Source organism: Cydia fagiglandana, chromosome 20 (assembly GCF_963556715.1).
Source record: "Cydia fagiglandana chromosome 20, ilCydFagi1.1, whole genome shotgun sequence".
Classification (NCBI taxonomy): Eukaryota; Metazoa; Arthropoda; class Insecta; order Lepidoptera; family Tortricidae; genus Cydia; species Cydia fagiglandana.
The window spans coordinates 2,145,610-2,173,441 of NC_085951.1; the positions used below are offsets into that span (position 1 = coordinate 2,145,610).

A 27,832-nucleotide genomic window follows, 5' to 3' on the forward strand; every position below is an offset into this window, starting at 1 on the left:
AGATCCAAGGCCTCCGACACTAGATTTCGCCATTCGTTCCTATCTTGTGCTATCCGACGCCATTCAGTCGCTTGTATGTCGCACAAGTCTTTCTGGACCTCGTCGATCCACCTGGCCTTTCGACCTAAATAGTAACTGAAATGGCCCTAATAAGAGCGTTAAGCATTTTAGTCATTCTACTACCTAATATAAGTGTTAGAATAATCTACTGTATATTTGTTGTGACGACCGGAAAAAAATAACTACAAGAATTACTTGATTCAGACAAAAAACACAATTACATTATCTCAACTGGTATTAAACTAACGGGTCTGAGTTTGCCTGTTTGTCGCTATCAAGTTTGATTACTTTTCGAAGAATTGTTATAAGTTTTCTTCACCATCCGTAAATACGAGGTAATAAGTATGTAAGTAGATCTAAATTCACTATTTTCTTTATCTCTCTGAGGCCCTCTATAGGCTTTATGAAACTTAATACGCTTGCAAAATGACATTCGGTTCAAAAATTACACCACCAATTTTTTTGTTCATCGAAGTTCCAAACCTTGTTGAATAAATTGATTGCCCCAATTCCGAACTCCCCGAGTCAGCGCATAAACGGCTAGTAAAAACCGAACTCGCCACCGAAGTCCGAACTCATTACATACTTCTCCTCAGGGCTGATTCTGATCAAAATAACACCAAGAAAAGAAATGTATTTGAATAATTTAATTTTGCCCACCCGAAACCCCCACGGCCCCCCAATACTCCCGATACGGAGCTCTAACTGACTCCGGGCGAACTTTTCATTTCATTTTCCAAACTTTTAATCTCAAAGTGCCCGTGAAAGAAAAATGAAAGCGTTAAGAAAATCGCCAACGCCACCTATTATCAACTCCTGAAACTCACGCAATTTTCGCACCTATCCGATCTTTCATTCATTAACGTTAACCAGATTTTAACCTTATTCTGAACTGATACGTTTCAAAATCGCTTGATGATTGCTCCGTGACTTGAGTCTTTATACATAAGATGGATTGTTACAGAAGAGTCATAAAAAGTAAGATATTAATGTATCGTGGGAGGCATTAGACGCTCTCGGATCGATTCGTATGCATAAAAAATGCTAATGGCCCTGAGGAGAGTAGGTTTGGCTCGAGTTGGTGATTTATGTGAGGAGTTGGCAACTATCCGTTCGATGTCGCGGCTCAGGTAGAATTATGCTTTGTCCTCTTCCCGCCCAAGGGCCTATAAAAAGGTTCCTCGTTTCATTCTAATTTGAATCTTCAGTTTGAAAAATCTAAATTGCATTAGTTTTGTCATGTTTTGAAGTCTGGGTGGCTAGAGGTTAATGTTTATGTTTTGATTGTAGTGACTGCGACTATTAGAAGGTAATATCATAATTTTTGAACAATTTCAAGATACATTAGTATCGTATCGTAATTCCTAACTGATCCTAACTGATTTAGGAACGAACATATCTACTCGAATCTAATAAAATAAACTTTTGAAGAAGAACAATGAAAACGGGTATACGTTGTTTTAGTTTTCTAATCTAAAGTCAGCTGCAGAGATAATTGGCCCCCCTGCAAACAAATTCATATGAAGGGGCGGGAGCTGACATACATTGATCACATATAATTATTTTACGCATTTCGATCAATAGTGGTTTTCTATGTTGCGCCTTTTACAGAAAAATGGATTTGCATTATTTAATTAATAAACTAACATCTAACTCAATTATAAACGTTCAAAACTACCTTTCTATAAAGCATCCAATTTCTCCACGCAGTTGAACCAAAATTAATACTCAATTACTGGCGACAAAAGAAAAAATGTGACGTAAAGCCAGTGGACTGTAGTTTTTTAAGTTAGTTCCTTCGACACTATACTGCTTTATCTGATGGTAGAAGGACTTACCGGTATTTTGGTCTGCAGCTGGCAGAGGCCTCTGCGGATGGATTGCTTGCTGTTGGCTTCCTCGTTATTTCAAGGCACTGTTTTTTATGGTATATTTGCGAATTCAGATATCCTTTCTGTCGCGATGTTTTGTTGACACTGACACCGTTAGTTATTACTTTTTACCTAACCCTTTGCCTATGTACTTATGATTGTTTTAATGTAATAAATTTTTGTTGAAATTATAAATCTAATACGATCATTAAATTAATACTCAATGCCACCCAATCGGGTATTTTACGATAAGAAATCTAAATTTTATTGCACCCGCCGATGTTCTTGGCAGGATTCGAACCGGGGAACGTAATCGCAGTAGTCGTTAATCCACCGAAAATGGGCTTTACGATTTCATGGCGAGATATTTGATCCAATTTGATGGTCAAATGGTAGCAGTTACCATTGGCTTTAACTAGTGGGAAACATCGGGTTAAAATTGTATAAACAAAAATAAAAGCGAAATATAAAAACCGGGCAAGTGCGAGTCGGACTCGCGCACGAAGGGTTCCGTACCATAATGCAAAAAAAAAACAAATAAAAGCAAAAAAAAAAAAAACGGTCACCCATCCAAGTACTGACCACTCCCGACGTTGCTTAACTTTGGTCAAAAACCACGTTTGTTGTATGGGAGCCCCATTTAAATCTTTATTTTATTCTGTTTTTAGTATTTGTTGTTATAGCGGCAACAGAAATACATCATCTGTGAAAATTTCAACTGTCTAGCTATCACGGTTCGTGAGATACAGCCTGGTGACAGACGGACGGACGGACGGACGGACGGTCGGACGGACGGACGGATGGACAGCGAAGTCTTAGTAATAGGGTCCCGTTTTACCCTTTGGGTACGGAACCCTAAAAAGTATATCAGCAATACCCTAGTCTGGGAACTGAAAAATAATTAGAATTATACTCGTGATATGATCATGCTAATATGAAAACGAAAACTCCTTGAAACATGCCAGGCACTTGTGACCATTTGCGCAGTTAAGTATACAAGTGTCTTGGAAAGTTACAAATCATTTTCTAAAAATCTATGCAAAAATGCAAGTGTCCTTATGTAATGACTTTGCTGGGTTTGCAATTTTAGCTATAAGACTTGTCTCAAAAGAAGGCGTTATAAAGTAATAAAAAGAACAGTTTCAGTCCTAAAACTTGGTAAGTGAAAATCGCATTTCGTAATTCTACTGCATTTTCGCAATCTATAATTTGGAAGCCTATTAAAAACTCAGTAACTCTACAGTATTTAAGTAATAACTTTTTTTAGTATTTAGACAATTTTTAATGTTAAAACATTTTTTTATATTTCTACGAGTATAAACCCTCATTAACCGCACGTAACGCTACACCCAGCGCCATCTCCCGTCGAGTAGCTGACTCACTCTTTACACCGTGTCAAACTAATTCGCCGCCGTTATGGCTCATAATCATCATGTTTTACTGCACCTCAGATGCACGCGACAAATGACAAAGCAAAGGGTATTATTTCGATGGCGGACACGTCTGGTGGATAAATCAGGCGACAAGATCTTTGGTCCGATCACAATTTTGGACGTGGAAAAAGTGGGGGCAAGCGCGATATGAAGTAAATGTGAGATAGGGTTCAGTTTTATATTGACAAGAAATTTTGCACTAATTTGCAGAAGGAATGATTACTTTATCAAAATATATCGCTTATCATGATAAGTTACCTAATGGTAACATTCCATTTCTAACCGCAGCTGCACTACCGGTACTGAACGCGTCGCTGTCATTGTCAATTTCCATAGTAAAATTGGCAGTAATGCAGCTGCGGTTAGAAATGGAATGTTACCCTAAGTATTACGGACGGTATAAATATGAAAATAGGTACCAGACGTTTACAATTTATTGCCTACATTTTAAGTGCTAGATGTATACGCGGTTATTTAAGTTTATACTTACATTAAATATTATAGAATATTTAGAACCAGAACACTGTGAAATCAATAAAATATCCTTTTATAGCTTGTCAATACGAACATAATGAGAATAATGAGATCCATTATATAATAAATATATTAAGCGCATGCCTACTTTCGACCAGGGTTTTGAATTTTGACGGCTCGATTTCGTGTATTCCTTCAATAATATCTCCACTATTAGGCATTTAAATTCTACTAATAGAATTGAAAACGAGTGGTCAATACCACTCGATTCCAAATTTCTATCATTCGTATTTCAAAAATTAGCATTAGGCCGTTTTCCACCGATTTTCGAGTGACGAAAACAAGCGATCGAAACCCAAAAATCCAGTTTTTATTTCATAACTAATGTTTTAAATTTTTTTTCGGTCATGACAAAATTTCATCTGTTTGAGTACGATGAGAGTAACAGCGAACACGTGTAGATAACCCATACAGGATGGCCTAAAATGTTGCTGAAAGAAAATATTTTGAATATAATGGGTTTTATTGTTGTCTTTTTGGCTTGATTTAGTTTTTTTTAGTTAAATTATGTTTTAATCCTTTCTTACAAATACAGAAATCAAAATGACAGATAATGACAAACGATTCATATGTAACTAATTCAGGCCATTAACGTGTTTATGAATAACGACATTAATTTTTAATTTTATAAAATATTCCTAAAAATTCTGTGTCAACATATTTTTACGCGAACCTATAGTAATAACCAATAAGAAGCTAGAGGACAGATCTTACAAATTAATGTCAATTGGGGTATTACTGCAACATTGCCGCCAGAGTGCAGCACAGACAATAAAATATGACATCGAATGCATCAAGGCGGTTTGTTAACATGGGCCTAGCGGGAAACGCGAAAATCTAAATTTAGCCATCTGACTTTTTATCGCTCGAATTTGCAAGTGTTAGAAAGGTTAGATAACGAAATTTCGATTTTCTTGTTTCGCGGTAGACCCCCAGATTGTGGTGGATTCTGGTAGTAGCGCCGGCTACGCAGAGTTTCGTGTAGTATTCTCTATTTCAGCTCACGCTTGTATTGCTGTCTAAAACACATAAAATATAGTGTACGATAAATAAAATAATGTTCAAAGTGTTTCAAAAACAGACAGCGCACCCCCAAAATCCGAACTGGATGCACGTAATCTTCGCAAACCGCCCGCCTCGGTCACGTAAGCAAAACATTAAAAAAAAAACATTTAAAAAATCCGCAAGCACCGATCGCGATACGGGGCACGCGGTCGGAATAAATTCTTATATTATATCACAAATATAGAATAAAGAGGGGGTATTTTTAATTGTAGTGGTCAGAAACGGAACGACGTAAAGGCGGTATACAGGATGGACTGCAAACGGTGTGAGTGGTCATTTAAATAATGAAATATAATCTAAGCATAAGTTTAGTTTATGACCCCTGTACAATTTTTGTTGGTAAATAAAACTTCGCAATAAAAATGATCAAAGCAGACTTCATAATCATAAGTAACAAAGAAAATGAAATTTGAAATTCTGAGAACTAGGTTAGTATCGAAACATCATTGCAGTTACAATAAATATACCCAACTTTTTTAATATTTTTTTTTTCTTAAAGTTTCCACGCAAATGCTAGTCGTTCATTCGTTTTAGCTTTATCTTAAAGGAAAATGTTTTCGTCAAGCTTGCCATTCACGTCCAGTGCTCTATAAAGAATGAGAAATAGTTTTGTTATAGGTATAGGGTCCTAAGTATTTCAAATGTTCCAAATAATAAACACAAATCCTGTTAATTATCTTGTCTTCGTCTCTTAGATTTAAAAATATTATGTTTTACTAATGTAGTTATGTCCAGAGCAACTTGCGAACCTACTCGCACCAGTATTTTAGCGCTGAAGGAGGGTAAAAAGGAAAAAACTTTTCGATACCTACCCTCAACGCTACCTTATATAAGGCCTGACAGTACCTAGCGACCTCATTATTGTTCGTGCGCGCGCGACATTCGCACCTAGTATTGAAATAGTTTCTACGAGTTCTTAAAGTGTTACTATGCCTAAGCGTAAAAGGGACGAGGCGGAAGAGGACAAATGGCGCAGGCGAATAAAAAAATATCAAGCAAAGTTAAAAGAAAAACAGAACGTTCATCGTGTTGTGTACTCGGACGATGAACATGATATAATTGAAGGTAAGTTTAAAAGTGATTCGTTCGTTGTGTTAAAATATGCCATTATTTCATGTTTTTTGCTTCGAGCCAATACGCGATATTGGCCAACAGCCTTTTTATGCTCAGAGTTAATACGAGATATTAACCCGTAGCAATTTTTCCTTCACTGCATTTGTAGTGGAAAGTACAAATTTTATTTGTAAAACAAAAGTACCTACAAGTATTCTTGTGTACTTAAACGTTTGAATATACGTGATTAACCACGGTTTTATTTAATGGCATTTTACAGATCATGAGGAATACGAACGAGATACGGGTTTTGAGCCTGCAGGTTCCGCTGCGCAATATGACGAGTACATGTACAATGATGCAATTGAAGGTAGTTATACCTATATCTATAACCACTTTTTTTATGGTTCAGTTTATTAATCACTCGTGTTAATTACATGCGTTCATTCTGCTAAATGCTTATTAATTTCCAGATAAATTGGAAACGGAATCAGCTATATTAGCTGCCCCTGCTAGTCACGTGGTCCAATGTGCCGCAGAAATTCATGCTGAAGCAGAAATTCCGGCGCCTAGTAATGCAGACGTGCAAAAGGATTTAGTTCCTGCCGAATCAAATAACAATGACGAGATCGCCGTTGTCACCGAGGATTTTGATCCTGATCTATTACGAGCCTTAGGCGAGTTTGAGGCAGACACTATTGAGTGGGGCGACAACATTCACGAAGACATTGCTAAACATTTTCAGCACATCCTTTTGAATGGGCTAAAAAAAGAAGCAAAGGAAGAATTAAATAAAAAATATTTATTTCCAAAAAACGTACCTTTATCAAAAGCCCCAACTCTAAATCCGGAAATCGCCGCCATGCTGACCGAGGCATCTAGAAATAGAGATAATCGAATTCTCGCCAAACAGCAGCAGATTGGAAAAGCCCTTTCAGGACTAGGCAAGGCTATGACCTCTCTTTTGAAAAAGGAGCCTAATATAGCTGAAGCTATACGTACGTTAAGCGACATTGGAAAATTAGTTGCCGACGCTCACTTCGCCGAAACTGAAACTCGTCGGTCTGTCGTAATTCCGCTGGTTGACAAATCGCTCATTGACCCTTTCAAAGATAGGAAAAGGGATAGCTTTTTATTTGGAGAAAAGCTTGGCGATTTAGTTAAAAGCTCCCGCGGCATCAAGAAAACTGGGCAGTTGATTCAAGCAGCACCCACAGCGTCTGCTTCAAGTTCCGGTTTAAACTGGAGGCCCCCACCGTCACGCCCACGTCTACAGCGAGGCGGCCAGCTGCCGTATCCCGGCCGCGGCGGGGGGCTCAGAGGATACTCGTACTACCAACCCAGGCGCCGAGCGCCCCCAGCCCACAACACGGCATTCCGGCGGCAGACGCAGCATCCGCCGCCAGCACCTCCGCCGCCGAGGCGACAAGCGGCGCAGGCAGCGCGCCCGTCAGCCAACCAGTCACAAATGTAGATCCACAGGTACATGCCGGTCGTTTAAAATATTTTTCGAATGCGTGGGAGTCCATAACTAATGATAAATTTATTCTAAATACGATACAAGGTTACAAAATTCCATTTATAACAATACCTAAGCAAGATCCTACAAATTACCCTAAGAAATCTTTTTCCGTCTCTGACTCATCGCTGATTGATAAAGAACTATTACATTTAACTAATATCAATGCAATAAAAGAGTGTCTGCCCGAACCGGGCCAGTTTCTGTCTGATATCTTCCTTGTTCCAAAAAGTGACGGTTCTATGAGGTTTATTTTAAACCTTAAAAAATTAAATAAATATGTTCATACTGAACATTTTAAAATGGAAGATATCAGAACTGCGACAAAGCTTCTTACAGAAGGATGTTATATGATAAATATCGATTTGAAAGAAGCTTATTTGTTATTGCCTATTCACCAGTCACATAGAAAATTTTTACGTTTCTCTTTTAAGGATAAGATATATGAATTTATGGCTCTCCCATTCGGGCTCTCTTCAGCTCCATATATTTTCACAAAAATATTACAACCGGTTGCATCATATTTAAGAACATTAGGTTTTCAGTCTGTAAGATATCTCGATGATATACTTTGTATAGGACATACTAAAGAAGATTGTTTAAAAAATGCTAACCATACTATAGAATGCCTGGAAAAGCTAGGCTTCATTATTAACTACACTAAAAGCAATTTGATTCCGGGACAAGAAAGTACATATTTGGGTTTTGTTTTAGATTCTAAAATGATGTGTTTAAAATTACCCCAAAAAAAACGGAACAATATTTTAGAACGCACAAATAAAATGTTAAGTACTAAAAATATTCGTATTCGTGATTTCGCGAGTTTTCTAGGCACACTTACAGCTGCATGCCCGGCAATCACATATGGTTGGCTTTACACAAAGTCAATGGAGAGAGCAAAATATTTAGCGTTACTTAAATCTAATGATGATTACGACAAGTGTATGGCAGTTCCAGATAGCGTGCGTGATGATTTACGGTGGTGGCAAAATAACATTTTGACAGCATGTAACCCCATTCAAAAATATAACTACATACAAGAAATATTTACCGATGCATCCACTACCGGGTGGGGTGCCGCCTCGGGTGGTGAGAAAACCGGAGGTCAATGGACTGATATAGAACGTAAGAATCACATTAACTATCTGGAACTGCTAGCAGTCTACTTCGGTTTAAAATCATTTGCCGAGGATAAAGTAAATTGTGATATACTCCTTCGCGTTGACAATACCACCGCCATATCGTATATCAATAGAATGGGTGGCGTGCAATATCCACACCTTAATTATGTGGCTAATATGATATGGAAGTGGTGTGAGGAGAGAAGGATCTTTATTTTTGCGTCTTATATTAAATCATCCCTAAATATTGAAGCTGATAGTGAGTCTAGGAAAATTAATATTGACGGTGAATGGCAATTGCAGGACGAAGCTTTCATTAATGTTATTCAGAAGTTTGGTCGACCAGACATTGATTTATTTGCATCTCGCATAAATGCTAAATGCCCTAAATATATATCTTGGAAAAGAGATCCGTACGCGTATAATATTGATGCATTTACTATTAATTGGAAACCTTTTTTCTTCTATGCATTTCCACCGTTTGCACTTATTTTAAAAACTTTAAATAAAATCGTTACTGATAACGCGACTGGTATAGTCGTTGTTCCTTATTGGCCTTCGCAACCCTGGTATCCCCTTTTTAAGACATTAAGTATGGGTGAAGTAGTAATTTTCCCTCCGAATAAATATCTCCTCACATCTGCTTTCAGATCAACCCACCCGCTGCACCGACACCTTACCCTGGCAGCGAGCGTGTTATCAGGGAAAGCTTTGTCAAAAAAGGGGTACCAGAGTCTGCCTTAAATGTCTTACTTTCCTCAGTAACACAAGGTACCAAGTTACAGTACTCTTCTAGTCTCAAGCTCTGGTGGCAATATTGCGAAGAAAATAAGGTTGATTTTTATGATGTTCAAATTCCATCATTGCTAGATTTTTTGTCTAAATGTTTTGAAAACGGATCATGCTATGGTACGCTAAATAATCATAGATCCGCTGTGTCGTTGATCTCATCTCATAATATAAGTCAAAACGAGAGTGTTAAAAGGTTCTTTCGAGGAGTTTTTAAATTAAGACCGTCGTTCCCTCGTTACAGTGTAACATGGAACCCTAGTACGGTATTAGATTATTTAGATTCTTTATCAAATGATACAATCGATTTAGAAAAGTTAAGTAAAAAGCTGGTTATGCTTCTTGCTTTGGCTACTGCTCAAAGGATCCAAACTTTGTCTTTAATTAGAATATCAAATATTGAATTTTACAATGATAAGGTTGTAATTATCATAACTGATTTAATTAAAACATCTGGAATTGGGCGAGCACAACCAGTAATAGAGTTACCATTTTTTAATCAAAGGCCAGGTATATGCCCGGCTGCTACATTACAAAAGTATATTGCAGTTACTGCAGCCCATAGGTCGAGTGAAGACAAACTCATACTTACTCATAAGAAACCTTACAGACCTGTTTCATCACAGACGATTGGTCGGTGGATTAAACAGGTCCTCCAGGAGAGTGGCATCGATACTAGTATTTTTGGCGCTCATTCGACGCGCCATGCCACAACCTCCGCAGCTTCACGGGCTGGCGTTAGCATTGAGGTGATCAGGAAAGCAGCTGGCTGGTCTAACCAATCAGCTGTTTTCGCTAATTTTTATAATAGACCAGTCATCAATGATCCTTAATTAAGTCAAATCTATTGTGGATTATTTGTTAATTTAGAATAAATACCATGTGTGATTACACTTGTTTTTTTATTAAGCTATACTACCTTTCGCTATACCTTTGATTTCGCAGCATTGATTTTTACTCTCTGAACATCTACATTAGTAAAACATAATATTTTTAAATCTAAGAGACGAAGACAAGATAATTGAATGATCAAACGAACTTACTATAAGTGAAGTTCGATCATAATTATCTTGTCTTCGTCGAAGAGATTTAAAAACCCTCCCTCCCTTTCTGGGCCCCTTAAAAATCAATGCTTACGGTATACTCTGAAAATAATGAGGTCGCTAGGTACTGTCAGGCCTTATATAAGGTAGCGTTGAGGGTAGGTATCGAAAAGTTTTTTCCTTTTTACCCTCCTTCAGCGCTAAAATACTGGTGCGAGTAGGTTCGCAAGTTGCTCTGGACATAACTACATTAGTAAAACATAATATTTTTAAATCTCTTCGACGAAGACAAGATAATTATGATCGAACTTCACTTATAGTAAGTTCGTTTGATCATTCAATTATAGTGTATTAAGTGGAAAGGCAATAATTAAAAATGTGATTTAAAAAAATCTCACCATCTTCTGAAAATCAGGATGAATTTAAGTTTTATCTCTTAATTTCTCACATTTCTTGTTCCTGACCCATTAACTTGCTCACCCTGTACACAGTTTCGTTTTAAATAAGCAGGGTTATAGCGAATGTATGAATCTCGAATATTAATATGTTCCGTAATCCCGCCTTTTTTATTGTACTTCGAGATTTGCATTTGTTTTTATGGCGTATGAGGTAATTAAGACTTAGCCATGTGGAGTTAATGTCCCGGACGAAATTACGATATATTGTTGCAGTCATAATTCGGTAATAGATCGCTTTTTAGCGATAAGATCGTTGTCTGCCTCTACCTTTAGTACATTGTATTCTGTTTTGTAGTAAAAATATATTTTTATTTTGTATACTTCAACAGAAAGAAACTACACTCGCTAGCTATGAAAACGGGTCTTTTTGGGTGAATTTTTAATACAATGATTTCCGTTTTTAATGTACATACTCGTACTTGATTAATATTCGAAAACTTGGTGCCGCTACGTAATATTTCGGGGGCTGTTCTTTCGTACCTAACCTTTTTGTGTAGGTATAGCTGTGTGTATAATTGAGATAAAAAGATACATAAGGTCGTTAAAATATGCTTAAGTGTGTAAGGGTATTGGTTTACAGAATACACTACATATTTTCAGGATAGGAAGAATAGTATTTTACTCGTCAAGAACTAATCTAGACTGTTAGACACACTACAATCTTATAATCATTAAATTTCATTACATCTAACAGAACGCTATCTAGCAGTAGCTAGTTGCATTAAAATGCATTGCATTTTTAAGCAGCCATCTCGCTCTAACCCCCCTCTTCCCCCCTCGACCCGCTGACCTGAGACGCCGCTAATCATGTTTCCGGATCCTGTATTGGTTTATTTAATAGGATACCTGACTTCTGGGTGAAGGTAGACGTTCCAATTTTGCTAGGAAAACGTCAGATTTCAAAATGGCGTAGAATTTGTCTTTGTGCTCTTTTTTGTTGGAAAATGAGTACAATCATAGGATTTTAAGATTTTATATTGAATATTAGATCGGGTCGTTCACAATGACGCGCAGATTTGTCAAATCTAACCTTTATTAGTATGACATTACAAACCAGAGCACGCGTCTTCTTGAATAAAACGATCTATAAATATTGTTTTTAATAAGCTTTCCAACTTAACTAATTCATCATCTCATGGTAAGATATATGTACCTACCTAAAATCTGTGAAAAGAGAATAAGACTCACTAACAAAGCCTAAACCAAACGCCCCTAGCCGATAATCGTTTCCATCCAGCAGTAATGCACTGAAATTTGAATAAAGTTCGCACTCAACCCTTAAACCTGGATTACGCGAGATCCACAGAAAACAAAGTGCATTAGCGAGTGATTATCGAAAAGAATCAAAGTGCGTTCACCCCACTGGGTGACCCACAAGAGGGTAGGGTGCCACTGTGAGCGGATCGGCGACGGAATATATTACAGACTAAGCTCATTCCAAGAAAAACGATTCATATGACTAACACTTGGTGTAGGTGTTCTCTATAAATAAATATGCAGCTTTGAATGTTACCCAAAAAAAATCTATTCTATATATCAAACCTCTTGCGCGAGTTGCGCGGTATTACAATGTTTGACACCAACATGCGCAATACACACAACATAAGGCCTGATTCGAATTCAATCTGCCAAATTGAAAACCCTATTAATGGTACTGAAGCTAGCTGAATCAAGATTTGTTTTTCCATAATTTATTGAAAATTTGTTTTAAAATTGTTATTTATAAGTAAATTCATCATTTTCCATTTCTTCCCGCTCCTGTCGTTAGTTTTGTTGTATGCCCTCCATCATACATCCGACAGTGTTTTTTGACAGTTTCTTAGTTTGAGTCCTATCAAGAACAATGTTTATTTTGAAATATTATATTGCATATAGTTTTTGTTGTTTTAACGAACTAATTCCTTGGACACTCCACTCCATACCGTTCAATAGGTCAATACTGTGGGACTTTGTTGAATCAAGTTTTTTGGTCCGATTTCGAGGGTACTGGCTTAAGCATGCTGATTGCCTCATAAACATCGTGGATCATCTCCAAATATTATCAAAGTAATATTGGAAATCCGCATTATTAAACTAAAGCTGCGAACCGTTTCTTTTAGTGATGTTGGTGTCGATTTCTCTGTCGAAAAGTAACCAATGCCCGGTAACTGACACCACATCGACGAAATTCCTGATACGCCAGATATTTGAAGATATGTCTAGATCCTCATTGTTTCATGGATATTGCAATGAAATTACCTTTCAGTATTGGTATAATATTAGGTAACAGGTTATGTTGGAAATTAGTTATGTGCAAGTTTCTTCCATACTTATCAAGTTTTTGACAGCAATTTGGCGCCTAATTAAAAAGACGGCGGCGTTTATTTGATTTTTTTGATCATCTTAGAATTGATAAAAAAAAAAATTTTTGGTATAATAATTTTGTGATTCTGATAATTATAATGTCGTAGTGTGAATTAAAAAATCACTCTGAATTTGTCAAATTTGTTTCGAATCAGGCCTTATATGTTCAGTAGGGTTGATCGCGACACAATTCCCGCGGGTAATTTTTGAATAGTCAGACTTCTATACAATAATTTTTCTAGTTCATCGAGCGTAATTTTACACGATTCTAGCCAGCTACTCACGTTACAAGGAATTTGGAAACAAAGTGCATTAGCGAGTGGTTATCGGGAAGTGCGTTTACCCTACTGGCCTTGGTGACTTACAAATGGGTCAAGTTCATCTCACTTCAAGTTCTTACAGCTTGATCACCTAACGCGCGCAAACATATTTATGTAAGAGTGAGACGCCTCCAATCAACCCCGACGCCTTCTATCTCGTTCTGATGGCAAATCAGAATCACTGCTAACCGCTTCCGCTTGCCGCCATGGTAAGGTAACATTCCATTTAACCGCAACTGCACTACTGCTCCACGTCGATGTTATTGTCAATTTCCATAGTAAAATCAATGACAAGACAATGAATGACAGTAACGTAGCAACAGTAGTGTATCGGGCCGGTAGCCTGGTCTCGGTTCCAGACTCCAGAGGCTCAACAAACGCATGCATGCGACTTATGCGGCAAGAAGTGCCGTGCAGCGATAGGCTTGAACAGTCATAGGCGGAATGCATTGGCCGTCTCAACCGCTCTTGACACAGCCAAAGACATATGTAACTTCGTATAAGATGAATAAAGTCTGAGAAAAAAACGTGCTTTGGAAATCAAGAAAAAGTCATTCTTGGATAGATGGCGCACACACCTTTAGCCTATTCTCGGCTAGATGGCGTGACGACACCGTTTCATATTTAACAATTTTAACACAGATATCAGTGAATGAACATGGGTCAAAATGATATAAAAATAATAAAATCATTTATCCATATATATTAATTTTTTGATAATTTTATACGTGTTTATTTTGAGTTCTAGTCGTGTGTCGATAGATGGCAGTAAATTTACAGTGACTACAACATTTACTATGACAGGACCCCTCTATACTATCTATTCTTTTTGACACAGCGTTGCAACAATCATCCGCCAGGGATGCAGTGGCTGATGATGCCGCTTGCAGTGGCAACGCACAACACGGCCGGTCGACCTGAGCTACTCCTACAGGCGATAATGGTTAACAATTTCACGGCTCGGCGACTTGTTCCGATGCCATTTTTATCGGCAAGGGTTGGAGGCTTACGTTCTGAAGCTTTTTTACCGGTAACATGCTGTGGTACGAGTGTTATGGTCGATTTTATGTTGGTTTTGACTGTGAACGGTACATCTGTTTAGACTATTCCACAGGACATGTCATCACTGTTATTTTCTTTACGAAACAGTCTGCCGATTTCTGCGGGGGAGGGGACGTCAAATGTATTGCTATTTCTACATGATTTGTACGTAACGTGCAAATAGCCATTTCAGTCCATACAAAAGTTTGCACAATTATGCAAGTTTTTCGGCAGAGGGATTAAGCTCTCAAAGGCGACTCTAGTTGTTAAATGCTCTAAGCCAGTGGTATATCACTGAGGTCCCTCAATTGACGATATATATGTCTTGCTTGAGCAGGATAAAAAACCACGTTAAGACTTACTGGCCCGGAGATACTTGATATGCTGTTGGAGATAATTCAACACATTCATTGCCACTAAGTGCTACAGGTTACGCTAGTAGCGCGTATCCACGTCTTTGCCGTATGTAGCGCGTAGTCGCTACGAACAGTGTACCCGACCGTCGGGTTCTTGGGCCTGAATGTGTTAAAATTGGTCTGAAATTAAAATCGTTGTACCTACGTGTAAAAGAGATTACGATCGGAAATTACCGCTGTTTCCGCAAAAAAATCCATCATTGCACGGAAACTTGGCGAAAGAATTCCGTTGGACCAAAACAAAACGCCAAATTAAACATCAATCGAAAAAAAGTAAATTGCTCGCCGCTCCTCCGATAGCAGCAACTATCTCGCTCGGAAATATGATTAAGAAACTTTTTTAATCAATAAGATGAACAAAAAGGCAGAGGAAGCTCTTCCGCCGTTTTTTAGGGTTCCTTACCCAAAAGGCAGAAACGGGACCTTACTTTAAGACTCCGCTGTCCGTCCGTCTGTCTGTCACCAGGCTGTAACTCATAAACCATGGTAGCTAACAGTTGAAATTTTCACAGATGATTTCTGTTGCCGCTATAACAACAAATACTAAAAGCAAAATAAAATAAATAGTTAAATGGGGCTCCCATACAACAAAAGTGATTTTTTTGCCCCCTTTTGCGTAATAAAGGCCCATTTAGACGGTGGGAGAACTCGCATGCGAGTTTCATTACATTACATATTTGATTGGTCGGCTGAATTGGTTGTAACCAATAGTCCTCAATGTAACTAAAATCGCATACGAGTTCGCGCGCCTTCTAAAATTCTAAATCAGCCTTAATGGTACGGAACCCTTCGTGCGCGAGTCCGACTCGCACTTGGCCGGGTTTTTTAGCCTTATTTCTCATTACGCGCCGCCTCGGCTTCCTCTTACGTCATAGTTATAATCATTTATCGTTTGATGGCCGGGCTTCGCCGTTAGGCCGGGAAATTGAAAAAGTTGATCGTCAAGTGTGAGGTAAATGGGATGGGAATGATGGTTTTGGTTTTGCTTTTAGATTATCGACTAAGTGATGGATTTTTCTTGGATTTAACGTTATTCGACTAATAAGGCTTATGGTTGATATAACATGTGCAAAGTAGGTACTAAATTAGACTAACAAATAATTATACTTTCAAATATTAAGAATTACTTAAAGACATATGACCAGGATGGCTATTAGAATTGATTTACGGCTTATGTATATGAGTGGGCAAAATTAGTAGGTTTTGAGGTTTTTCTGAAGGTAATTTATTACATTTCCTAGTCTATTTGAGTGTCCCACTGCTGGGCAAAGGCCTCTCCCCTTAATTTCCACGACTCCCGATTTGGTGCTTCCTCCGGCCAGTTGTTCAGCTGAACAACTGGCCAAGTGTTGTTTTGGCTGGAACTGGCAGAATTTATTACATACTCGTATATTATGTGCCATGTGCCAGTGTGCCTAACTAATCAACCATGATATCAGGAAGGAAATGAACCCATATTCAGAGCAGTATCCAGAAATTACAACAATGTTTACCGTGTTTTCCCAATGACGTATACTCGCTATCTTCCTGGGTTAGGGTTGCCATACGTCAGAACTTCCCCGGACATTTCAGGATTTTTATTCTTTTTTCAAGATTGCGGGGGACTTGACAAGTGTCAGGATTTTTTAGTAACCTAACCACTAGAAGCTTGCTAAATGTTTGGAGTTGGGCAGAGGAATGGGAAGGTTATACTGCAGCTACATCATATGGTGCCGAAGTAAAGGGCTAATGGTCCACGAAACGGTTTGGAATGAAGGATTTATTACCGCTTTTACACTTTATTGTTGTAATGGTAACGTAAAGATTTTTGGAGGAATACTCAGCCAGATTATCAGGACTTTTAGGGCGATGTCCCGACTTTTGTTATGACAGTTAGACCAAAGAAAGTCTGCAGCGATTTTGACAGCCCACGCAGTGCAAGCGTTATTTTAAACGTCAAACTTTTATGAAATTAATTACAACGTCTAAAATATAGGTAATTCTATCTTTTCACGGGTAACCCTGGGAAGTTTACAATTCAAATTAGTACACCCAAAATCCTAATCAAAGGTAAAATGCGGCTCACATGCAGCAGCATAACTCGCTATAAATACGGGCGCGTTATTGCAAGTGCAGTTGCAATTGCAATATAAATTAGCGGGCTTTAGTAACTTCGGCGCGTAATGGGCCGGAAAGATTCGGACTGTTAGAATAGCTGTTGTTTAGAAACGGCTTTAGATACACGAGTTATGATCCTGTGTAATGAACTGAACAAGATAAATCTAGTGGGATTGTATGGTTAGCTTGCACTGACCGCATCTGACGAGTTAACAAACGGACGGTAGCGAGTTTGTCGTTGCATAGATTATTGTCAACTTTTCCGTACAAAAATGTAGAAGCGAACACGTTTAAATATGATTCAGGTGCAAGGGGTCAATTTAGACTGCGGGGTAATTTAAACTAATCGATATATATTCCATGTTTCACATAGAGTGCCAAGATAGGGAAAAAGATGTATTGTGTGTAAATTTATAGTACCGCTGAGAGACCGTCCCTGATGCGCTCTCGGTTTTTTAATAGTACGTCGACAGATAACAAGCGTGCAGCCCGTCTGATGGTAAGCTATCGCCGTAGCCTATGTACGCCTGCAATTCTGGGGGTGTTACATACGCGTTGTCGGGCGTTTAAAAACATGTACAGTCCTCTTTTGAAGAACCCTATTCCGTATTCTCAGGTGACTGACAGACAATTTGCTGGGAATGTGCACTCGCTGCAAGTCAGCATTCAACACTACCTACAACTCCTCCTTCTTCCTCGCGTTATCCCGGCATTTCGCTACGGCTCATGAGAGCCTGGGGTCCGCTTAACAATTCCATGATTTGACGTAGGCACTAGTTTTTACGAAAGCGACTGCCATCTGACCTTCCAACCCAGAGGGTAAACTAGGCCTTATTGGGATCAGCACTACCTACAACTACGATCATTATAATTGTTTGCCTACATTGTCATTAAAACCCTTCTTTTTGGGTATTCTCTTTCTTCGTTAACTCTTAAAGTTAAAATTCAGAAACTCAATTGTCTTGCATCTAAATAAGCCACATTAGAGGAATGGCCTCTACTCTTCATCCCATGGTACTTTATTACTATTTTAATTCTATGTCTGCATGCTTACATGTTCTCTTGTTTATATTTCTCTACTGTATGTAAATTTAAGTAACTTTAAGTTAATTTTAGTTGTTTATATGTATACTCTCTTTGATATAGTACTTGCGTGAGCTGTGGTCACCTATAAGTGGCTAAGCATCTGTTAATGTTAAATGTCCTTATTCCTATGTAATTGTGTAGATGTATTATCCGTTGGTGATCCTTAAATAAATAAAATAAATAAATAAAAATAAAATAAACTCTTATTGACCTAATAAATGTCTCTTTCCAGAAACTCTGCCTCCTCTCACCGCCGCAGTACACAGTGGAACGCATCACCACCAGCGGCTGTGGCAGTCGCGTCTGCATCTGGGGTTCCCGTGGGGTCACCGTGGTGGAGCTACCATCAAGATGGGGCAGAGGAGGCCTGTTCGATGATGGCAGTCAGACAGTGTTGTGCAAGTGAGTAATTATCTATTGTTATTTTTGCAACAACGACAAGGAATCTATGTTCAGTCAGCAGCAATAGTTGCTAAGCGGGCGAGGTGTTCACAATGATCTTGACGCTACTTTATTGTTAAAAGAATAAGAGCGCGCCAAGGTCATTTTGAACACCTTGCCCGCTTAATAGCAACTTCTGCTGCGGACTGTACGGCAACGGGTTGTTGCTTATGTACGGCATATGTAAAGTACACGGATGAAAGTATCACCACCGGCGGCTGTGGCAGTCGCGTATGCGTCTGGGGATCCCGAGGAGTAACCGTGGTGGAGTTACCATCAAGATGAAAGAGGAGGCTTGTTCGATGATGGTTGTCAGACAGTGCTGTGCAAGTAAGTGCTAAGACTTTTAATAAACTAACTTTTCACCCAGGTACTGTGATCTTCGCACCAGTGCTTAAGAGGAACTCATTCATACACGCTAATAAAGCAATACCGGCGGATGTGTAGCTCCTTGGTAGAGCTACCATTAAAATCGAGCCGAGGAGGCCTGTTCGAAAAGGACAGAATGCGATTATACTTAATAATAATATAGTTAATTAGGTAATATTGCCTCTTTTATAACGAAAGTCGACAGAAAACACGGAAAGTCGCAAGTTCAAACCTCCTTTTGCGCTGAATTTATTGCTGATAAAAAAGTGGCAAATTGAAAAAAGTATCAAAGGAGTGTACCTAAAGGGTCGGCAACGCGCATGTACCATCTCTGGTATTACCGCGGTGACTGCTTACCATCAGGCGGGCCGTATGCTTGTTTGCCACCGACGTATAAAAAAATGTGGTGTATAAAAAATTACCAGTAAATATTTTGAACGTCAGAATAAGGGTTAATACGGTTGTATTAACTACCAAAGCCTAACCTCAAACGAGATTATGCATCATAATAAACCCAATTAATAACGCCTCTTTCATAATGGCAGATAGGTTGGCGAGGCACGTAAGCGTGTATTTTCTACTATCACGGTAAATTTTGTTACCTATTAAGCTCCTCGAAGCGGCTATAATGCTAGCCTGAGGTAGCGATTAAGACATAGATTAGGGCAGACGTTTTTTACAGACGCGACACAAACAAAGAGTGTTTGAGCTATTTGTCTTGTCAAAGAAACTACTCGTAGGTATGAAAAAACCCGGCCAAGTGCGAGTCGGACTCGCGCACCAAGAGTTCCGTACTATTACGCAAAAAAACGGCAAAAAATCACGTGTATGGGAGCTCCACTCAAATATTTATTTTTTATTTTTTTAAAACACAAACAGTCAGATAATACAAATGGATTTGAAGTACCTACATTGTAGTGTACTTAAAATACTTCAGAAAACAAACCTATTTTATTTTGATTATAGTATTTGTTGTCATAAAGGCAACAGAAATATATCATCTGTGAAAATCTCAACTGCCTAGCTATCACCGTCCATGAGTTATAGCCTGGTGACAGACAGACGGACAGTGGAGTCATAGTAATAGGGTCCCGTTTTTACCCTTTGGTGACGGAACCCTAAAAAGAGCATCACAAAAAGCACGATTCTGTCATGAATGCATTTCCGCAGCGGCAAGTTTTGAACAGGTATTTTGGCTTTCATTTTAAACAAACTTTAAATACATTTCCTAAATTAAAATTTCATGCAATTGTAATACACTGAGTTGATCTTAGTATATGTTTGACCGCTAGATTATTACCAACTACGAGTATTGCTCAATAAAATTGAAGAAATATAATCGTAAAGGTTCACTTACTGTAAGTAACTTTCTTAACTAATTACATCGCTGTCTTCACAGATGCGACTTCCTTTTAGGCACTAACTGAGGTCACACCACATCTCTACTCTCCCCCCTCCCGCGCCCAAGTCACCACTCTTTTGTACATGTTATTAGGCGGCTATATCTCCCGATTTGCATATTTCGGCAGTAAAATTAATTCGAAGATTTGCCCGCATCCGCGATCCAGACATCTTGGGGGGGTTTGGATTTGTGCATTACGGAGTTCGGGGGTGTTTCGGTTTTTGATTGAGGCTTTACTTGTGTTAAGATTTTAGACTCACTATGTATAAACTTACGGCTCGATTCGGGAAATGAATTAGAGACTCACTAGATATGAAATAGTAAACATATGTGACGTTCCACTGCAAAAGGTACCTTATAGCGGCTGGGGCCGCGATTCGAGAAATTAATGAGATATTCACTAGATATGAAATAGTGAAGATATGTGACGTTCCACGGAAAAAGGTACCTTATGGCGGCTGGCGCTTACGTCGCATAGCGCCGCAATAATATTGGAGCGGCGTCAATAATAGCGTAAGTGCCAACCGCCATAAGGTACCTTTACCCGTGGGACGTCACATATCTTTACTATATCGTATCTAGTTAACCTCTAATTCATTTCCCGAATCGCGCCGTTAGAAGGACAGCACGGTCGCATTTATCGCTTGTAAACATGACTGTCACGCTCTAACAAGTATGTAAGTGCGAAAGTAACGGCGATAAAAACGGAGCCATGCTGCGCCCGCAGGTCCTACCACCTAATTATGTATACTTTTATTTAAATATTATTACACGTTGACTTACGCTAGGCTCTGATCTTGTCTCCTTGCTACGAAAACTTGTAGACACCAAACCACCTTCTACGAGTGTTGTAGCCGTAGTGCTACGCACATTAGTAACGTAGGCCTCTACATACCTTTGAATGCTTCTCCTTATTAATGTTTTACAGCTTTTTATAGTACAAGTACAGTCGGTTCCCTAACATACTTATGTTGTAAGTGGATACTTATTCACTTCCCTATACAATTAGTATTGCAACTTGGGTACTTAAGTTGTGGCACCGACCGTAACTTTGGCTACCATGTCACTAAATTCTCGGTATGCATTTTGATTAAAAAAAAAACACTACGCTGGTGACGTCATATTTTTTAGGGTTCCGTACCTCAAAAGGAAAAAACGGAACCCTTATAGGATCACTCGTGCGTCTGTCTGTCAGTCCGTCTGTCACAGCCTATTTTCTCGGGAACTACTGGACCAATTAAGTTGAAATTTGGTACACATATGTAAATTAGTGACCCAAAGATGGTCATGTTATTTTTAGAATTTTAAAATACATAGGTTCGAAGTTACTTAAGAAAATAGCCAAAAAATTATCATCCCCCTCCCCTTTTATATCCGAAACTACTGGGTCTAAAATTATAAAAAAATACACAATATAGTTCTTTACCTGTAGATGACAGGAAAACCTATTAGAAATGTGCAGTCAAGCGTGAGTCGGACTAATGTACGGAACCCTAGAAACGCGAGTCCGATTCGCACTTGGCTGGTTTTTTTAAGATATGTGTTACACAGTGGCTGACGGCCCCCTCCACCACTTACTACGTTTTAATTTCAAGACTTATAGAATAGAATAGAATGTAGAATAGAATTCGTGACAAAACTTAGTAGATAAAACAACAGGTAATACTACCACGGTCACGAAATGGTCCCGACTCAGCAGGTGCTAGCCTAAAGGCTAGCGCTGGTCTTCCGTCGGGGCCATGGACTATTACGTCTAAATTATAAAAGAACACATTATGACTACAATATTACATAATAAAACTAAAATTACAGTTAATATGACAGTTAAAATGAGTGGCTATTGTTAATACTGCTAGTTGTATCAACTATTTAATACACAATCGAACATCAAACGTTCAAAAACAATGCGGACGTAATCAAAGATGTGTCGCAGACAACGGACAAACAGTCCTGAGCAAACAGGGGTCACAAGTTTGTCCCATCACTAACTATACTATGTACCTAATTTCAAAGTACTAAGGTTTACCTGTGATCAGTTTATTGCTGCTTCTCTATAGGTGGAGCATTCTTTCACCATGTGTAGAGAAAAGGGTGAATGTCATTGGGAAAGATCGGGACTTGTGACCTTTAGAGTGGAACTAATCATGTATACAAATTAACAGTGACCCTTGACAAGTTAGAAAAGCGGGAGAAAGCTCCTTTATTGACACAAGAGATGTGTTTTCACTATTTTTGACGGCCTCCTAGCCTAGTCGGTTGTGACACTGTCTACAAAGAAGGTCCCGGGGTCGGATCCTGGTAAGGACGTTTATTTTGTATGTTAAAACCAATATTTGTTTTTCAGTTCTGGATATAGGTATATATATCGTCGTCTAGTAGGTACCCAGAACACAAGCCCTACTGTGGGACTACAAGTAGGTCGATCTATGTAAAATTTTCTTATTAGCACTTAATATCTGGGAGACCGACCTTTAATTGCTCGGAAAACATATAAAAACTCGAAAATGCGCGTTTTCCCAGAGATAAGACCTAGCTAGATCGATTTTTCGCCCCCGAAAACTCCCATATAGCTAATTTCATCGAAATCGTTAGAGTCGTTGCCGAGATCCCCGAAATAATATATATAAATAAATAAACAAGAATTGCTTGTTTAAAGATACATATTAGATTTATTTATGTGTGTAGTAACGTCATCGGGAGGTCCACCAAGCCTCAGTTGTTTACCGGGATTCCATCAGCGACCTAACGTGGTCACGATTTTAGTCTTTCATGGTGACCGGAACGATCAAATAAGTAGGTATGTTAGTGCAGGAGTGACGTTAGCGCAATAGAAATGGCAAACATCATATCCGCACAGTTCTGTAAAATTATAAATTCTAGTGTAAATTCTATTAATAAATCGCGACAGTATTAAGAATCCACGGCTAACGTAGCCAACTTGCTTTTACAACGTTGCAGCGCTAAGATTCATAAGGTAATGCGGCCCGCGATAACGGGTTATCAAAGAAATACGCCGCCGGGTGCGCGTATACACTACGGCACAAGGCTCAGGCACTAAATGATAGCACAGAATAAATAATAGTACTAGGTACAGAAGACTCACTCTCTAACAAAACGCGTCTGTCACGACCAGCACAGATATGGCCGCTAGGTGGCGACAGCGCCACGCGCGGCTTATGGCAAACCCCAAAATTGGGGTCTAACGGACGTACTTTTCGGACGGATCGGCCTGTCAGAACAAAATTTTGACAGTTCCGAACAACTGACAGGCCGATACCGTCCGGCGGACTGTTAATCAGTTGAGGGTAGATTAAAATATTAGAAGATCAAATAATGTAGGTGAAAGTCAGGTCGTTCAGAGACTGATCCAGGCGGTTTTGTGTTTTTTTCAAATTCAAATTCAAAATATACTTTATTTATTTATTAATATTTATTGAGGTAGCAAAAATAAAAGAATTAACAAAATCTGGGCCTACATCCAGCAACAAGCTCTTATGAATCGTAATTAATCTTAATCTAATTATTAATCTAATTTTTAGAGCAATTTATTGATGATAATATTATTCCATAATAACATTGGATTATTATACAGATCAAATTTAACACTAAGAGTTTCACAAAAGGATACAATACAATACAATACTGTTTATTGCACACCTCACATACACGTAGTTTACAATAAATGGACAATAACATAAACAAAGACAATAAAGGTAACAACAGGCGGTCTTATCGCTTAAGAGCGATCTCTTCCAGACAACCTTTGGGTAAGGATCGTCAAACATTAATTTTTTTTTATAAAAAAATACTAGTCTAGAATTTCTAGAATAAAATCTAAATGTCAAAAAAAAACATAGCAAAAAAAAGTAGATAGCATTACATCGGAATATCCATTTCCTCATCAATAATCAAATATACCTAATAAATAAATAATCATTTCGAATAACAATTAATCCCACGTCGTAATATCATTCATGTAGTCTTGTGTGGTATAATAAGCTTTAGAAATAAGCCGAACCGAATGTTGGTTAACCAATAAATGTTATAACTACCCGAAAATTAACAAATTATTTGTTTACTTTTATTTAAAATAAGTAAAGATAAAAGAGCATAGGCTAATAAAACATGGTCTTCTCTTCCCAGAGTGACACAAGCCTACGTCACAATAACATCGCATATTATCATATAGCGCTGTCGCATGATGACGCTTGTGTCAGTCACGTGACCACGAAAAGACGGGAAGAGAGTACCCTGGTAGTACGGAGTATATTATATTTTCTAGCCAATTGGACTTTTACTGCAATTTGGTACTAAAATGACAAATTGTTGTAAGATGACGGAGGTGAGATGAATTTATAATTCTAAACTTTACATTTTACTGTAAATAAAACATTGAGTGCGAGTAATACAACGAAACAGCGCTTAAAATGTACGCGCACAGTTAAAGTCAAATCCCCGCTCCAGACGGCCAAGTTCCCGAAACATCTTAGCATAATTACCGTAAGGGTGTTTATTGCTAATATTAGTTGTGCGGATTAATACTGAGCACGACTATTATCGCCGAAGACAGCCCGGATTATAACAATGGCTGCACTTTAGTTCTTATAACGAAGCCGTTTAACGACGGGCGCTAATAAGCGTAGGTATATACTTATGTACTTACCTACTCATACTAGCATTGCTAGCACTTTATAGTACTCGGTATTAAAATGCAAGACCAAGTGAGAAATGTCGAAATCCGACGCCGCACCAAGGTGCGAGACGTGGGTGACGTCATCTCCGAGCTTAAATGGAGTTGGGCAGGACATGTTGCTAGGCAGAGTGATGGCAGGTGGACCAAAATGTTGACGGACTGGTGGCCGCTTTCGGATGAAAGAAGCGCCTGGCGTCCGTTGGCTCGTTGGGTGGATGACATTCGAAAATCGCGGAGCACTTTTGGATGAGACTAGCCCAGGTCCAGGATAAGTGGCGTACACGAAGAGCGGCCTATGCTCAGCAGTGAGCTACAGTAGAAGGCTAGAGTGATGATGATGATGATGATGATAATGATAATGATGATGATGATGCTAGTACTTTTATGATTAGGTACTAGCATGCAGGCTTCTAAGAAAACTAATCTAAATGTACTTATCATAATGACAATTTAATACGTAGTGATGGCACGTGGGCGGAGGTTGGATCTTGAGGGAGTTGGAGTCAAAATGTGTGCTTCTTGTGGCTGTTAGCACCATCGCAGTTTGAGCGACCCTTGGCACAACGGTCATATTCACAATAGATCCATTACAAAAAAATATGTGTACTGCCTATTAAGTGCCTAAAGTGCCTATTACAAAGGTATACATATGTATGTATTTAAGTGTAAACAATAGATTTAGTGTAGAACGTCGTAGGTGCGAAGTCGGCTTGTACCGATAAAAGTTTTTGGGGATTTAAACATAATATATGGTTAGATATTTACCAGTTGATCTTCGGTGAAAGAAAACATATGATAGATAGATAATCTGCTTATTTGTTTGCCACAATATACACAGAATATTCAAATAAGAAAATGACAGAAAAAAAAACAATAAATATATAGAAAAAACAGAAATACAAACACAAATAAGAGTCAGACAGATTTTTACAAAAATAGAAAAAGAAAGAAAAAAATACAAATAATTATTGATTCACACAAAAGGAATGCTGCGTGCGTCGCAGCAAAACAAAAGGGTTCTGGCTCAGTATTACGCTTCACCCTATGGGAGAGGCACTGATAGTTATTCTGCCAGGACCATATGGTGCTAAGAGTGCGAGTAACTGCATGGACGCTTACACCACCTTACACATTGGCATATTGTAATCTTGAAATACTTAGTGTGCTGGTTCTGAGCAGTAAGGCTTGCGGTTGCTGAGGCGTACGTAGTAGATTCAAACGGTGCGATTCGGGAAATGAATTAGAGATTAACTAGATACGATATAGTAAAGATATGTGACGTCCCACGAGTAAAGGTACCTTATGGCGGTTGGCGCTTACGCTATTATTAAAGCCGCTCCAATATTATTGCGGCGCTATGCGACGTAAGCGCCAGCCGCCATATGGTACCTTTTTCTGTGGAGCGTCACATATCTTCACTATTTCATATCTAGTGTATTTCTAATTCGTTTCCCGAATCGAACCGAAAGTTCACTCTTGTCTATGACCAACTACTCGTTACAGTATGAATACATCTAGGAATTATGATATAAAATTTAATAAAAATAGTTTACCTGCTTATTCGAGTGTTCGTTTTAGTTGAAGTTTTTTCATTAAACTTGATTATGAGTTTAATGATGTAAAATTAAATTCCTACGCTTGTATTAGCAGTTTCATTTTCGTTTACCATCCGCTCAATATCTTGCACAAACAAAACACAGACCAGTTCTAATTCCAAATCGAAAAACGAATCTCCATTGAATTTGCACTCATTAAATGCTTACATTCCTCAACACTCCTGTAATTACAGTGCATATCGACTGTTTGCTCTTCAAACCTCTTATTCTTTCAACTACTCCATAGCATTTACTGCCTTATTCAGTAGATGATACAGCTCACAATTCATTGAAGTTCAAAAGACACATATGAGCTTGTAAAAGTTAACAGCGCATCGAGTCTTTTTTTTACCTTTCTATCCCTCCCTACTCAACATAATTATCTTTAATACCCCCCATTCTGAGTTATCCAGCTTGCTTTGCTATCTTTGTATTCTTTATACCCTGCTTCTAGTGAATGAAGTATTTTTAGAGACTTGATTTGTTAATAGAAAGCGGGCATAGAAGGTATTTCACTTGAAGAATATCGCCATATAGGTAATAGAATTAATATCAAAATGTCAAATTCATGACATTTGTGTTGTAAACCATTATATATTAAAACTAAAATACCTTAAATAAAATTAGCCCTCTCAAACCATAGACATATTCCACTGACATCTTACAGTCAGTTAATAGATCTAGAAACGATATGGATTAGATATGACAGTATGAAATGCGACGGTTCTTCAAACAAAAACGTCACTTTTGACACTGACACCTAATCCATATCGTTTCTAGATCTATAAATTGATCTACCCATATTAAGGTTCGAATCGGGCAGTTTCATGATAAAAGCTAAGTGTGATTGAATACCAGGGCTTAACAGAATTGGCTTGAAGATAAACCACATACTAAAAACAGAAACCTGTTAAATGCCATGTTAAAATAATATTTATTAATTATCGCTCCTGAAATTACCAACACAATCACTTCATTTATCTATTATCAAGCTCTAGTCGGTAATTTTCTATTGGTTCTTAACCCGTCACTATGCAGCCTACTTTTCCCAAAAATAATACAAGTCTATCCACTGTTAGTTCC

General features: G+C 38.4%; 2 protein-coding genes and 1 long non-coding RNA gene across 3 annotated transcripts in view; 2 read left to right on the forward strand and 1 right to left on the reverse strand.

Moving 5' to 3' along the window:
- LOC134674407 (uncharacterized) overlaps positions 1–27,832 on the reverse strand; it is a 461,157-nt gene that overhangs the window by 202,609 nt on the left and 230,716 nt on the right. The window lies entirely within an intron of this gene.
- Positions 1–27,832, forward strand: part of LOC134674390 (nucleoporin 88) — a 191,979-nt gene that overhangs the window by 88,319 nt on the left and 75,828 nt on the right. The window contains exon 2 of the mRNA XM_063532460.1: positions 18,482–18,651. Coding sequence (XP_063388530.1) covers positions 18,482–18,651 — 170 coding nt within the window. The remainder of the gene's footprint in view (positions 1–18,481; positions 18,652–27,832) is intronic.
- Positions 5,893–7,490, forward strand: LOC134674809 (uncharacterized). The gene is made up of 2 exons (XM_063532961.1): positions 5,893–6,028; positions 6,490–7,490. The coding sequence occupies exons 1-2, from the start codon at positions 5,893–5,895 to the stop codon at positions 7,488–7,490; spliced, it is 1,137 nt and encodes a 378-aa protein (XP_063389031.1).